This window comes from Lepidothrix coronata, unplaced genomic scaffold (genome assembly GCF_001604755.1).
Source record: "Lepidothrix coronata isolate B3197 unplaced genomic scaffold, Lepidothrix_coronata-1.0 Scaffold60, whole genome shotgun sequence".
NCBI lineage: Eukaryota > Metazoa > Chordata > Aves > Passeriformes > Pipridae > Lepidothrix > Lepidothrix coronata.
Window position 1 is genome coordinate 3,108,046 of NW_016690240.1, and position 16,567 is coordinate 3,124,612.

General features: G+C 36.0%; 1 protein-coding gene across 7 annotated transcripts in view; it reads right to left on the reverse strand.

Moving 5' to 3' along the window:
- Positions 1–3,156: 3,156 nt before the first annotated feature.
- Positions 3,157–16,567, reverse strand: part of TFDP1 (transcription factor Dp-1) — a 39,884-nt gene continuing 26,473 nt past the window's right edge. For 5 of the 7 annotated variants that reach the window (XM_017817401.1, XM_017817404.1, XM_017817403.1 and 2 more), the window contains exons 5-12: positions 12,855–12,976; positions 11,122–11,287; positions 10,782–10,928; positions 8,492–8,560; positions 7,019–7,170; positions 6,290–6,456; positions 5,605–5,683; positions 3,236–4,492 (exon numbers count right to left, since the gene is read on the reverse strand). In XM_017817401.1, the coding sequence (XP_017672890.1) occupies positions 4,345–4,492; positions 5,605–5,683; positions 6,290–6,456; positions 7,019–7,170; positions 8,492–8,560; positions 10,782–10,928; positions 11,122–11,287; positions 12,855–12,976 (1,050 nt within the window). In that variant the 3' untranslated portion in view covers positions 3,236–4,344. Of the gene's footprint in view, positions 4,493–5,604; positions 5,684–6,289; positions 6,457–7,018; positions 7,171–8,491; positions 8,561–10,781; positions 10,929–11,121; positions 11,288–12,854; positions 12,977–16,567 lie in introns of all 7 variants that reach the window. The other 2 variants (XM_017817400.1, XM_017817407.1) reach the window with 2 other exon arrangements.

Sequence of the window (16,567 nt, forward strand, 5' to 3'; positions counted from 1 at the left end):
TTATCATGTCTGGTCTTGAAAATTCTAAAGACTGAGTCAGCACAACCTCTCTGGGCAGCCTGTTCCATAGCTTGACCATTCCAAGTTATTCCTTATATCCATTTGGAAACTTTCAGTTTGTGTGTGTTGTCTCTCATCCTCCCACCATGCACCACTGTGGAATGACTCCACCTTTGCAATAACCTTCTTGCAGTACTGGAAGTCTGCCATTAGGTCCCTTGAGGCTGCCTCTCTTCTTCAGGCTGAACAAGTCCTTCTCCCTCAGCCTCTCCTCATACGGCAACTGCTCCAGCCCGCTGAGCATCTTGGTAACCCTTGAATCCATGGAAGCTCAAGGAGAAACCAAAGACCAAGAAAAACCTTGGAAAAATCTTAAATCACAAATTTAGAAAAAAATTATGTGAGAAGTTGCTGCTTTCAATGTGCTGGCTTGTCTTTTCTTTTCCTGATAAATGAATGACAATTAAGGCTTTAACAATGAAGTGTGTGTGATAATACTCACATATTTCTGGAAGCAAACAGGTCTGAGAAATGGTGAAAAGTTGTTAACTCAGTGGAGTAGTAAAGAAAAATAGCCTACTACTCCTCTCACAAGCAGACAAGAGAAAGGAAACCCCTACAATAAACAATTAACTATCTGGAAAAAAGTGTGTATGCTATCCTTTCTACTGATGATCATTCCAATAGTATTACATCATATTTTCTTTTTTTTTTTTTTTACTTTTGCCCTTTCTGTATTAAAGCAGCATCCAATTTTCATATTTCTCATTAATATCAAGATTTCACAACCTGTGTATTCACTAATAAAAGAAATGAGATTTATCTGTGACAGTTACCTCCTTGCATGAACAATGTAAAATATGGTTATCTTCAAGAGTCAGCATCCTATAAGCCACAGTTTTTCTTCTCTTCAACTGTTGCCACCTCTCATTGAAGGAAGATTTAAAAAAAAAAAGTTTCCAAGTAATAATTGCTTCTCTTTAGTTAAGAAAAAAAATTCCTAGGGAAAAACAAAACAGCTTATTTGTGAAATAGTTGAAGAAATCCTTAACTTGTTCCACATGTCAAAACAGTCAGTCTTTCAAAACTCAGTAGCACTTTAGAAAAAAAAATGCACATTTCTCCCAAGATTTATTTGCAGGACCATTTCAGAGGCATAAACATACACTTCACAATTTTTCCTCTTCTTCACATCACAAAAGCAATTAAAAGTACTTTCCTTCCCTGTCATGTTTTACCCCAAACTGAGCCCTTATTACCACTCATTACCTTTACCATAATTTAATCTTTCAACTTAAACTGAATTCTAGTTTCTACCTCCTTACAGTATTTTCTACTTCCACAGATTTTCTCAACAGTTTCCTGTCCACAACTTCCTCTTGCTTTTGATCTTCCATTTTCCATCTGAACATGTGGAACCAACCTTTTGAGAGATTAGAACCAGACAGTCATCTTCCACCTTCCAGTTCCCTTCATGCATGCATGCCTGACATTATTACATCTGTTCTATACACTTCTCTGCCTGTTTGTTTTTAATAACTTTTTTCATACTAGTCTTTTTTGTAGTCTTTGACTCATCTCGTTTTCTCATTCTTTCCAATTTACACCTTCTCTTTTTATGCCCCTCTGTAAAGACCCTAAGTTCCAATCTGTTCTTCATTGGTTCCTTCCTCCTCCTACTTCTTCAAGTCCTGTCCTCATTTCAAGTTCCTCCTCCACCATTGGTCTCAATTTTATTTATTTTTTTCCTCTCCTCCTTCACCTGAATGCTATAATGAGGTAACTGCTTGAAATCAAGCAATTAAAAAGTCTATAGAATTTCTCATTATTGAGTGTTACCTTTACCAGAAAGCTCTCCTAAAACAAAGGTAATAAAGAAGCATAGAATCATTTAGAAAGAAAATCTTTAAGATCATCAAGTGCAACCAGGAATATAGGAAAAATTAATTTCCCCCAAACCATTCCAGTGTTAAAACCATCAAATTCCATTTCACAGATTCATCAGCAACCAAAAGCAAGAAAAGTAACATCTTGAAAATGTATATTTTTTCACATTTTCACTCCCACCTTGACCCTTCCTCATCTGAGGACTATTCCACCGATAAAAACCAAAAGGAAACCGTTGGATGCTTTTAGCCTTCCTTACCTAACATCCCTCTACTCACTCTTTGCAGGTAAATCTTGGATCATACACTGGAGATTTAGAATGCAATGGAAAACTGGAATAATTGCCTTGGACTGTCTGAAGTTCCCTCTGCAGATAAAACTGCCATTCAGCATCAAAGATAATTTGAATCGGCTGACTCAACCACAAGAATCTGTGTCTAGCACTAGCACTGCAGAGAACGACATCCTCAGTGAGAAGCCAAGCACTCAACTAGCCCCCCTCTCCCCAAAATTGTTTTCCCAGGCCCGCAAAACTGATTGGCTTGGTTCACTCACGTTTACAAAGTCTGATACAATTAGAAAACCTTCAGTGCGTATCAACTGCTCTATGGTAAGCATCCATATCCCTGCCTTTCCACAGAAGGTTTGTCAATGCATAATCCCTTAGAGAAAAAACTATGTAACACACTTCACATTTACCACAGGGTTGAAGTGCTTCCAGGAGCCCTGACCACAGACAGCACATGTATTAGACTTTGCAGCAACTCCCTGGAGTTTGTGGAAGCAACAAATCCTGACTCCGACAGTAGCCTGCAGTGACTGAGCCAGTTCAATACGCTCTTTCAGGTGGGAGGAGAGGATGTGATCTAACAAAAAGGTTTAAGGTATATGGAATGTAGATTAAAAAATCCGTTTTGAGGATGTGGGAATGTATGACAGAAAGCTAGGGGTGAGAAATACGGGATGAAAAGTTGGAACAGTAAGCATGGGATTTTAAACAGAGAAGCTGGATTGGAGTACTAAGATTGACCTGGCATGCTGAGCAACATGACTAAAATAAGGAGGTGTGAAAAGAGAGAGTATACCTGGTAAGTTATTGCTTTTTGCATCAGAAGTTACCAAGAGTTTTAACGGCAAATTACTAAATCAAAGCAAAAAACTTGGGCCCTCTGTAGCATAGATGCAGTACCCCAGGACAGCTAATTCTATGTCTTGTGACAAGAAGTGAAATGTTCCAAAATAACCCTAGAATTAGAAAAACCACAGAGCTTGTTAAAAATGCCCATGCGCGTTTTATTAATAAAAACTAACAGTGCCAAGGTTAAACAAGTCAAACAATTATAGTCTCTTTATATTCCATAAAATATTACAGAAAAGTTTATTGTGTTTCAACAAAAAGACTACTGTCTTAGAATAGGCAGCTGACAGTATTTGTGCAGTTAATTGTTTGTGAATAAATTTACAAAGACTACCACCTGCCCTGACATTCCTTTTATAAAAATGAACTATTAAAAATGATTGACAAATTTTGAGTTAAAAAACTTAAAACATTCTCTATATTTAATTTCAACTTTATAATAGATTACAGGAAGATGCTTATGAAACAAATACAAACATTTGTTTCAGAACATGTCTTTATATGATAGACTTATAAGTATGTAAACAACTATATAATAAAAAGTCTCCAAAGACTGCCTGTAAGAAATCAGGCAAATTTTACCATAAGCAATAAATCATTCCAAACCTTCAAGACATTTTATATAGCTGCACCAACTGGCAGTAAACATTTGCCAAAAACTTTGTAATTCACATGTCCCAACATACAGTGAGAAGTATATAAACTCGATGGAATCATTATGTTAGATATCATTTAAGGGAAAATAAGTTCACAACAATATTCCTGGAATTTAACATGTAAAAAAGTAGGACGTTTCTTTCTTGTTTGGTTCTTTGGACACTGCATGATTAACAAAAAACACTACTACATTAGCTCACTATCCCTCAAAAAGTGGCATAATCAAAATACACTCCAAATAAATTGCCATTCGGTGTATTCATTTTACACAGAAGGATAGTATTTTATTTCTCAATGATGTGTCTACATTTTCTTTACCAAACTTCGCAAGAACATTTGGGGCAAAATCATTTTCCTTCAAGTAAAAAAGAAAACCCAAACAAAAAAACAGTCAACAAACCAAAAACCCCTAAAACAAGAGTAAATAAAGGCTCTGCATTAACACACTGGTATCAAAAACACACATCCACACCACATTTAAAAATATCCTACATAAAACAATCCTTGTTTGCTTATCAGAGGTGCAATTTCTAAACTCAGAACTGCTTACCAATATTCTCCTTGGGGGATGGGGCAAAGTAATTTGAGACACTTCTCCCTAGAACAATTTATTCCTGAAGCCTGCTGAATTTTAACAAAAAATAGTCTACAAGCAAAGGGCATCAGTCGTCATCATCATTTTCATTAAAATCGTCATCATCATCATCGTCATCCCCAACATAAGAAACTGGTGTTTCAACTCTGGAGCCACTGTACTGAGATCCATTGGAACTTGTAGCCAACATCCCATCTCCACCATTGGAAAAGTCACTAAAAAAAAAAAAAAGCCAGTTGTCACTGCTTAATGATTTCTCCCAATTTACCGTGCTCTTAAATATAATCATATCTAGTCCATTCTTTTAATGAATCTGCCACTGCCACTTCATAAACTGTCTTTAATATATGCACAAGCTGTCTCAGAAAAGCAGAAGCAGTTAAAACTAATTTTGAAATGGCTCTTCCTTTAGGTTTAATATAAAGATTAAACCCTTTCACAGGCATCTTAGAAATATGCTTTTCAGGTTTCTTCTAAAGTACATTTAGTGTTAAGGCCACACAGCTATCTAAGCTCTACAGTATTTTTATGTAGCACTGGTTATTTGCATCACAAGTAATCATGTCTTTCAGAACCACTAATCTTGATTCAAAGGCCTAGAAAATCAAGGAACTAACAGCTTCTCCTTAGTTCCATGATATAACATGGCAAACTGTCATGCGCTGTATTTTTAATTTTAAACTGTTTTCTTCTCATTGTGGTTTTCTTTTTCAGTTTAAAATCAAAGAAAATACAAACAAGCTCTTCGGCATCTCTTATCTTTCCCTCTATGAGAGTATCCCTGCACTGAAACTCCACCTCCTGGATCAGTGCTATTTTTTCACCAAAATACACACACTTGTTATAGATATGGTCTGAAATGTCTTGTTCCTACAGGAATTAACTGTATCCACAAGCATTTTATTTTAACAGAGCCCGAAAATTCCTCTCTCCACTACTAGTTGCTATTTTGCCAATCTGTTTCATAGTTACTTTCTCAATAGTTTGATAAACTATTAAACTTGGACATAAATTCTTGATAAAGTATCTTTTAGTATCTCTACGGAAGTATCTGTTTCTTGTCCAAACTCAAAATTAGGAAAAAAATCCCAACCAAACGAAAAACACATCCAAGATTAACACCAGTCTAACACCTTTCCACTATACAGGAAAAGATTTCATGACACTGGTAAGAACCACTGTAAAAGCAACGCCTGAGAATACACTTAAAGCACATATCCATATCACATTTAATCAGAAAAGAACTTGTTTCATGAAGCATTTAATCTCTAATTAAGTTTCTTTGATGATCACAGATTTTAAAAAATAATTGGTAATTTTATCCCACCTGGCTGAAAATCTTGTGCCATTTGATGCAGAACCTGATGATGTGACATATACACTGCTGATTGATCCCTGAGCCATTTCTGTAAAATGAACAATACACATTTCAAGAATACTTCAAAACGCAATCGTCTAATTCAGTGGAAATGCTTAATCCTTCTAAAGTCCAGAAAAGGAGTCTTGCAACCCAAACAACAAAACATATTGATATACTATATCCAAAACAGCATAATTTTAATAAGGGCTAGTGCAACAGCAAAATTTCAAAATACATTAAAAAACCCCAAACATTTATTTTTAAATGAGCAAGTCAGATGTCTTCAGTATTTTTATATAATGAAAACAAAACAATAAAAAATGAAGCTATGACCATATGTTGACACTTACGACCTTTTGCCTTTGCAGGTGAACCAACCATAAATACTGTCCTCTTTAAACAATAACACACTGCAAAGATCTAGTGTGGTATAATGCAAAACGTGGTTCTGTGAAGAGCAAGAGCCCACTCTCTCTCAGTCACTATGTTATCTGTTCCCTAAGGAACACTAAAAAGCACATATATTTGAGAACTTGATAGAAATCTTCACCACAAACCAGTGAAAATAAACTGGTCTAAGGTATTTGCATGCTTTTTCTTAGAGTCCTGTATTAAGGAGGAAAACAGAACAACTCTTCTTGGAGTAACTAACCTGTCACATAGGGTTCCAGAGCTTTAGGAACCAAACTCCTTGCAATTTTTAGGTCCTCTGCTGAACAGCTTCCAGATTCTAGCCCACAAGCCATTCCCATTCGTTTTAGTACTTCTATATCATCATGAATTTCAAAAGTATTGTCAAAATTAAATAGATATTCAAACCTGGACAGGAAAAAATGTCTCAATTAGCTTCAGCGATTTTAACTACCTTTCCAGTTTCAGGAATTGCAGCATTTCAAAAGCTTAACACACAGTGTTATTGACACATCACATCATGCAATCAAATTTTTCAAGATTTATGTATTTGATCATGACTGCTTACATTCAGCTTTTATTTAGCAGATTAAAAACACAGCTCTTTGAATCAAAAGTAGAGAACAGCAGTCCTGAAAGCAAAACCCATTTTCAATTCTTCTGGCTGCATTTGATCGTGTTAAAGCCAAAGGAAAACACCATTTGGTTAAGTATAACACAAAACTTCAAGGGAGCTGCCTTACTTGGCTTCTAATATCTCTAGATAGAAAGTCTTGAATAAATTACTAAATGTGAACCAACTATTCTATTTATTAAAAAGGTATACAAAATAGCTGTCTAAAATGTGTGTTCTCAATCTACAAAAGGCACCAGTAAATTAATTTGTATTTAATTTTTCATAGATCTATATGAACATTTATATGAACACAGAGCTGTACCAAAAGCCAGACAGAAAACTTTGTTAACTTACTTGTCGTTTGAAATACTGCAGTCAATCACTGTCTTCTTGCTGGTGTTCACAATGATAAATGGCAAATGGATGACAGAATTGGAAGGTGGCGGTCGATTTGCCTGCTGTTCCGCTTGACGATTTCGCTGAACGAGGTTCTTAAAGGCAATTTGCTAGAAAAAGCGATAGTGATATGAAAGGACGAATTAAACTTCTAAGATCACGGTAACAAAAAAATCTCTCAGAATTCCAGCAATGGTTGCTGCAAGTAAATGCAGAAAAGGACAGAGAGCTTTTACCATAATCCTGCACGTTAAAATGCAAGAAGAGACAAATCATAGTATTGAAAAATACCACACAGTAAAACTTAATTGAGAAAAGAATGCACATTTTTAATAACTACATCAGGACAGTTCCTTGGACAGATCTTTGACAGAATGAATAGATAATAATGACAGGAAAAATAAGTCTTCAGTTAGCATCCTACTTCCTTTCCCTTGACTCTTCCCTACTAGCTACTGCATTCCAAAAGAACACCTGAATGATTAATACGGTATTTTTGCTGAAATTATATGCTAAAAAAATTAATGTTTGGGATTTGAATGACATTAGGTTTCTGAATTACCCAGCAAAAATTAGTGACTTTTATATCTTACCAAAACTGTTTTCCACAACGGAAAGTTCCTATTTTAAAAATTAGCAATTTGAAGAATTAAAAACTCAAGTCAATCACTGACACTCAAGTTATAAATCTTACAGTAAGTCACCAAACAAAGAAAAAGTATTTTTCCAGTCATGAAACCGAATGAAATCAACAGGAATTAAAACCAAAATCCAAAGCCAACACAGAGACTGATAAAAATCAGATAGTTGTTTCACAGCTGTCTGTACTTTCTGCATCCCAGAGATTTCCATTCCTACTGTGTAGGTAATGCAGCTACTAAGGGATATATTTCAGTGAACCAGCAGCACAATGACTTAGCGGATAGACCACTGCTTCCCCTAGTGTACCAGGGGAAATCTGGGAAGGAGTTCAGCAACTGTTTCACAGTGCTTCAGCCACTTACAAAGCAGCGTCAGCAACTCCCCAGAAAGTAATGATGCAGAGCATTATGACAGATGACCTCTACAGTCACTTAATTTTATCTGTGGACTCTGACACAGAGGAACATTCTAAATACGAGAACTGAACTGGAAAATTCAGAGTGTACAGTATGAAGTACAGCTCCTATCAGCATAAATCCTGCTTAAACATACCTGAAACTCCAAAAGAATTCATCCAAAGTCATGGAAGGCTGCTGGCTTCCCCAATAGCCATAGCCAACAGCATGGTCCCACCTCAACTACAGTGCTACATTAAAACTTCATATACCTTATCCTGAAATTTACCTCTAGTTTCTAGAAGTTTCCCATCCCTCATATCCCTTGGGATAAAACAACAGGAATACAAATATAAGTTACCTTGCCCTATAGACAAGAGTACCTTGACTGTACCTGTAGAATGAGTTCTTGTAGTTGAGACTGTTTTTGCTTTATTCTTTCAATTCTTCTCTGTTTCTCCACCTTGAAATGGAAAAAAAGGGTTGAATAGTTGGTTGGTTTCAAGTAGAATTTTATACTGACATTTTCTCCCTTTAAAATAATTTCAATACCAGAGAACTGGAGTAAAGAGATATGATATCAATCATTAAGATTCTACAGATAATTTAGAGAATGATCAAGACTCGCATCAGTACTACTGATGGAAACTGAAACAAAAAGCAGAATTAGAACACTGGGGAATAAAGTACAACAGACTGGCAAGAAGCTAAGAACATATCTGCAAATAGAAGCTATGCCTCAAAGAACTGTTGGAATTCTCTCAAGGAGGCAAAGATAGACCAGAAGGATCCACTTGACGTAGAGTCTAGAAATACTGGAGGTATTGGAGAAGATCCATCAAAGACGCTTAAAAAAATGAAGCTGCTATCACATACATGTAAATTACGCTGCCTTGCAGATTAAAGACATAGACCTTATTAACTGCCCCACACCCTCCCTCTTGCATTATCAGGACATATTTTACCCAACCTAATATTCTAATTTACATACAAAAGACAAGTTTAAAAATACTTAAAATAATAAATACTTGATGGGGAACCCCTCATATTCCTATGTTACCTATAAACTATTTGGCTTGATATTCAACACTGTAAGGGTGAAGCTAAACAATATCAGACGCAATAGCAAAATAAACTTTATTAGGTGTGACAATTTCACAAATTAAACATTAGCCTCCACAAACTCATTAAAAAGAATCTTATTGCAAAACTTGACAGGTAGTATTACTAACAACTTATCTGTCAAGAGAGCTTGAAGAAACAGGAGCTAGAATACTCATAATGAAGCAACAACAGGGAAGGAAGGAACCTTGCAATTTCCTCAAGCGCAACACATCTTAGGACTTCTGCTGTTTTCAAGACTGGTATTACACTTGTGGCTCAATTATTCAGTGGTTAACAGAACTCCTTCCTCCACTTCTGACAGTCAATTAACAAGTTCTCACTTTCTTTTAATCAGAAGTTGTCACTGTTCCCATCTGAAATGCATGAACCTTCACTGTGCATTATTACACTCTAAGTTGCTTTTTTTACTTCAGTATTAATATTATCCTACTCTTCTTTAGGACATCATCAATCATGACATCACATCCACCTGAATGAGCCACGCTTCTTTTTCTTTTGCTCCAATTTGCTCCAAAGTATGGGCAATGCCATACTTTGTAAGACAGATCCAAGGAGATTGTTTTAAAATCCTTCCGGCTTGATGGTTCCCTGTTCAGCACACAGCATTGTTATTTTTGAACCAGTTCACCTTCCATACTCAGCCTACTAATTATGCCCCAATTATCACTCTCTTAACAAATAATTTTCAGTTGGGATGATATTATATAAATATCAGGTTCATGACTGGATTCTCTGCATTTACTTCATCTAGACAGCAACTACAGTACTAAAGGAAAAATCAAGTATTAGTACCAAACAACAATTAGAATTAGACCTTTGTAGATAAGACTTCAAAACATTTTTGTTCCACTTTCCCCCTCGCTTTGTCTGCTTCTACACTGACTTTTAGTCCTGCTGAAGAAAATTCAGACTTATTAAGAATAAATACAAAGTCTCATTCTATTCTGATAAAGTGAACTTACTTCAGTAAACCTCAGTAACTTTATTATCTGGAAAATCTCAAGATACTAAAAATATGCTGCCAGAACTTATGAACTGCCTTCAGTATAAAACATTTCATTTCTTCCCCAAGACATGCAATAAGAAAGTCTGACACATTCATGGAAGATAACTGTCAGAAAAATGCAAGATTTGCAACAAAGGAGCTGCCTGTATGTACTGATCTATACACAACATCTACCATCACAGATGGTATTATTTGTTTGGCATCTGAAGAAAACAAATCTTCCCAACTCTTGAGCACCACTATTGCAATGTTGGAAATACACATTAATCTCTAAGTTTTACTAACTTCCACTCAGAACCATTTCACATATACTGTAAAAGCTGTGACAAAGCTGTATTTTTGGCACAGAATCAAAAGAAGATACATTTGAACAACCTGGAAGTTGAAGAGTGTGTGTTCAGTATACACAAATAAAATAAAAAGAGTTAAATGGGACCACACTATTCTATGTTGATATCTCAGAAGATTACATGCACATACTGTATCAGAACATATTAAAGCTGTAAACATTTACTCAAACACAAAGCCATTGTGAACTTCCTAATGCATATACCTCTAAATTCTGACATTCCTGAGCCGAGTTAGTAGGTAGACCGATCCATTTGATTTCCTTCTTCTCCTTAGAGATAATGTTCATGGCCATAAGGACATTTAAGGCATCATAGACACGTCGTCTAATATTCTTCTGGTCGTAAGCCTGCTGTAGGCATAGAATATTAATCAAAAACATACCTGTGTCAAAAATATTGTATATTTTGTATATTACAGTAAATGGGTAAACTCAAGTTAGGGTCTGAACTGTTTCATCTAGCAGTAGGAAACATACAAAAATCTCAAAAGAAATTTCTCTTCCCCCATTCGGTTCACATGTAATTGACCTCCCATATACTTACTGATTCATTTGGTGAAATGTGATTATCGGTGGTCGTGAATTCTGCAACCAACTCGTCTGCCACCTCATTGTAGGAGGTGGTTCCTTTTCTTTGTACCTTCTCACAAACCTTCATAGAGAAATGACGTAAACCCTTGCCATTCTTCTCGCCCTTTTTGTTCCGCTTCCTAAATATACATATAACATGTATCTTAAGGAGATGTGAACTTCGGAATATTCAATGTCTCTTTTTCAAATACAAGCACACTGCTGTAAAAAACCAAGCCTTGTCTTTTGTTCTCCTTCTCCCCCCTTCCCAACATTCTCTCCTACATTTTTTTCCCCTACGGTTTCAATACTTAACAATTCTATTATCTTGATGCTGAAACACAATACAAATTCATTCTTTTGGCAACTTTGCTAGGTCCAATAGAATCACAGAATCATAAAACAGTTTGGGTTGGAAAAGACCTTTAAGGTCATCTAGTCCAACCTCCCTGCAATGAGCAAGGGCATCTTCAACTTAATCAGACTGCTCAAAGCCCCATCCAACCTGGCCTGGAATGTCTCCAATAGCAGATAATGAGTTAAAAACAGAGATATTCCTTTAAGGAGTCAGTAAAGAAAACCTTCCAAACTTCAAGACAAGAAGACATAAGGGGATAAACGCTAAAATGTGAAAACTGAATTATGTAAGAGAACTTTTTTGTTCATTTTTAAGATTTTTGTTTTTAATTTAAAATAGCCCATCTAGTTTGACCACAAAAAAATTAGATATACTGAGTATTTTCTACGCAAGTCTGATACTGACTGAACAGACGAAGTCTGGTATTGGTTGAACTCACTAAACATTACACTATTACTATAACACAGATCTGAAGTTCTACATATATGAAGTTGCTATTAAAACTTCAAAGTTACAAGATACAAGCAGTATAACAAAGTTCTCTGCTTCTACAAAGTTTCTTAAATAAAACATTCCTTGTAACTGGAAGAAAATTACAAATATTAACAAAATTAGTATTAGCAATGGAAAGTCACAATTCTCCCTATCTCATTTCACTGTATAATTCCAAAGTGGTGGATTCTCCGTCCGTGGAGGTTTTTAAGATGAGACTGAATGTGGCACTCAGTGCCATGGTCTAGTAATCATGGTGGTAGTGGATCAAGGGTTGGACTTGATGATCTCAGAGGTCACTTCCAACCCAGCTGATTCTATGATTCTATTTATGTGTAACAAGCCACTGTTGAGAAATTTAGTCTTAAAGCAACTACATTTAACAAGAGACCCTTAAAAACAAACTTTCATTAAAAAAACACACCAAAAGAATGCATTCCTTGTACCTAACACTTTTTCCCAAAAAGGACTACATTGTCATTTCGAATGATACTTTGAGATACCCTTGCTCAATCAAAAACACACTGTATTTTTCTGAAAATATATCAGCAAAAGAGAAATCATAGAATCAAGTCAGACGAATTCCTGTGTCCTTTTAGGAGTTAAATTCTCTAAATGTAAGTAATGTCCGAATATCTACCAGAGCTTACAAAAAGTACTCCGGAATCTTTTACAACAAATGAGGACGTACTCATTCCTGTGTGACTAGACCTTAATGGTGAAGTGTTCTTGATGGTAAGGTAAACAGACTGTCTCTCTCACACTGCTAGCCTGAGGAGTACATACACTATCGCAATTAATATTAAAACAAAAGTTCCAACAACTTGTTAATTCTTTGTAACTTTTATTATGCTCACCCAGCAGACCAAGGTGAAGAATCTCCCGTCTGGTTCTGTGATGCAAAATGTGTGTTAGGGGTATGTGGACTTCCTACCAGGATAGTATTTTGCGCTGAAGGTCTCTGAGGTGTACCGATTACCTACAGTAAAGATAAAATAATTTGGAAAATGGTAAGTATTGCAAGATACTTATTAGTGGCACAATTAAAATGATGCATTATCCAAACACTAATACTTATTTCTCCATACTTCTATTAGGTGCATCGAATTTCTACACACCAGCATAAAAACCTTCAGACTACAGATTATATAGTGAGGGCACTCCCTAAGTAATACGCTCTTCTGTTTTATCCTTCTTAAATGGGCTGTTCGTGCTTGCTATATTTCTTAGCACTGTTCAACACTAATTTAGACAAGATCAAAACACATACACGCTCTTCTCCCTTCAAGGAAATGGCGGAAAAAAATGAGGGAAACCCCCCCCAACCCTACCAGACTATATGTATGAAGAAGCTGCAGTAAACTACAGTTAAAATACAAACACAGGAAACAAGAAGATCTGAAAATCAGTAAAAGCAGAGAAAAACTGCAAGAAAGGCCAAATTCTCTCCTACTGTCAGCTCCTATCACTAGTCAAAACTACCATGTTAGAGATGAGAGTAGAATAGGGGCGAACTTTCCTTATCACTGCAATGAGTGACGTCAATTCAGGCAAACCCATTCCATCGTGAACATGTAAAGAGCACACACTCAGCTAATCAGTCTTCCAGCTTATAGGTAAATGATCCTGAAGATGTGCTAATTTGCTGATCAGGCAAAGTACCATGCCCTCCTATCTCTGAAACAAGCTGAAACAGGACTCCCGCTTTTGCAGATGAAGTTTTTTATCTCTGAAATGTTATAAACGTAACATTCTAGAAAATATGGATCTAGGAAAACAAAATGATACCATACAAACTTCTGTTTCGTAGAAAGATATGCCTACTTTTTGGGGGCACATTTATCTCCCAGTGGAAACAGCAGATTGCATCCCTGACATCAGGTAAGTGAAACGAGTACAGAATGAATCTAAACTCACAATCACCTGCTTGCCATAATATCCTGCAGCTAAATTCTGTTTCAGCAGCAAAACTTTAGTTTCTTTCTTAGGCCAGCTTCAATAATTTACCATCAGCAAGAGTCAAATAGAAAAACTGAAAATGAAACATTTTATGTGTGAAAGTTAAAATGAACAAAAAATTGAATAACCTTAAAATATACAATGCAAAAGGTAGTCTAGTGACTATGAGATGTTCATAATTTCAGCTGCCTGGAACATCAAACAGCTGTATGTTTTCCCAGATACTATCTCCTTAGATTATGTCACCTCTCTGAGTAGCTGATGTACAAATTTGTTACATCCACTTCTGACAGCTAGAAAATCTTAGGTACTCTACTCCCCTTCCCAGTAGCTTTGATCCATACTTGAAATGTTTCTAATTTTTATGGAATGCCAAGTAATCTCCTCTACAACCTTTCATAACCAAAACTTTGATTGTGGGAAACAGAGGGTGGGGATTGCCAAACACGCACAGGATACATCTGAACCCGCTCACTTTCTCCCCATGAAAAAAAATACTATCAGATCTGCTGTTGACTGGTCTGGTTCACCAAATATCTCAGAAGACTATGAAAACCACCTGTGTGCTATTAAAGTAATGAAGACTATACAGAGAACCGAGGAAAGGTGTAAGCCAGTTTTTATTGCCTCTGATGCAATGACACAAGACTCCAAGACAAGATTCAACACCTTGCTTGCAGAGGCTAAAATTAGAGGGTCCCACTCTATTCTCTAGCTTCCTAATTCCACAAGGAGCCCCACCATCACCCTGGTACCACATCTACAATTTATATCACTGTGCAGTAAGATGAGAACCAAATGAGTACAGGGGAGGCAGGGAGGAATTACAGCTGGGAGAAAAACAAGCCATTTGGCAGCAGCAAGCCCTAGATCTCTACTGTGTTCAGTAGCGGCCTGAAATACTCAACAGTAGAAAGGAAGAAATGAAGTGTGTACAAATTCACAGGCTCATTTTTAGAGTGGAACAGTGAAGTCTGGTTAACACATTCAAAACCTACTCTGCATTCCCATTCTAACTCACAAAAATCTGCAAACTAGCCAGAATTATATGCTTTAATGTATCTCTGTTAAGGAAGACTCTACAGTCCAGTGCTTCAGAATCTTCTAAGGAACTGCTCAGTATTATTGGCTCCTTAATAGAAATACTACTGTTGCTAACTTTTACTCCAAAGTTCATAAACAACAATGACTTTGAAAGAAGAGAGTTTTACAGTATTGAGTCACTGGGAATATCCTAAAATGAAATCTTTAGAGGATGGTTCTGGAGAAAACAGAGGGACTTTGAGAGGGAAGCAAAAGTTGAAAAAGAAATACATGCTGTTTCTCTTAAGTCTCCTTTTTACAAGAGAACAAGATTACAGTTTAGCTCCTTAATAATTAATAAGATCAGAACAACAGGAAAAAACATCAAGACAGACCAAAGACTCCATTGTACTCAAGAGAAAAAATTTATACGAGGACATATTAAGAAAAAGAAATCAGATTACCTGAACAAAGAACAAAAGCTCAAAAATTAAGTACTTTAATATTTAAAACCTGGTTTTGCCACTCAAAGTTAGAAAATTGAGTGGTCACAGGCCAACTCCTCAGCTCTGCTGCCAAGAACATTTTGTCCATTAATGGAAAATTTATCTCCTCTTAATTTTCAGGGGTTTAGAGGTAATTTTTTTTATAGTTCTTGCTAACCCCTTCAGAACTGTTAAGTCAAGAGAAATGTATCCAAAATTTCTCTCTCTATATATATACACAAACCCACCATCTCTTAACAGCATACAACTAAGCGTATTATTTTTCACTGATAGCAGTTAATGTACTGTTATGGGCCCATTCTTTTACCAAAAAGAAAAAAAAAAACAAACTAGTATTTTCAGAATAAGACAAAGTGCTGAAAAAAAAGACTGCAAATGGAATTTTCCCACATTTTTAAAATAATGTTTTGATGTGAAATTAATCATAGATAATATAGCTGAGGATTTGTCAATTTAAACATGTAACAGAAGACACAAGAATGTATAACTTATATATATGTATATATATACACACACAAAAACATTGCAAACAATTTAGTCACTGCTGAAAATTTCAAAAAAGCATCAGATGCTTCTAATCTCATTATTATCCCATGGTTTTGATACTTTTAAAATAAGATTTTTCTAATCTACCTCAAAGAACATTTCAATTTCAGCATTAAGTCAGCACGTACATAGTCTCACAATAATGCCCAGAAGGGATCCCTTCTTTGCCATTATGGCCTATGATTTATAATTAAAACATTCTCCTCCTACTGCTGATTACTGATTTTAAATGAAAAGAATGCCTAACTACTCTGAATTTATTTGTTTGGAAATTTATTGATAAAACACCTCCTACTGAAGGAGCAATTTCATTCAGATTTCACTATACTCACTTCCAAGGGGCTATAAGAAGTAGTTAACTCACCACCACTGCTGGACATGCAGCACCAGTGAATGATCTGCACTACACCTGTACAGGTGAAGGGGTACAGTTTATATATTCAGGAAGCCTCAATTATAAAACACTCCTTAGAGCCAGCTTAAAGGAAAGGCAGACAAGAAACTGCCTTCCTATCAAGAAGAAAACCAAATATAAG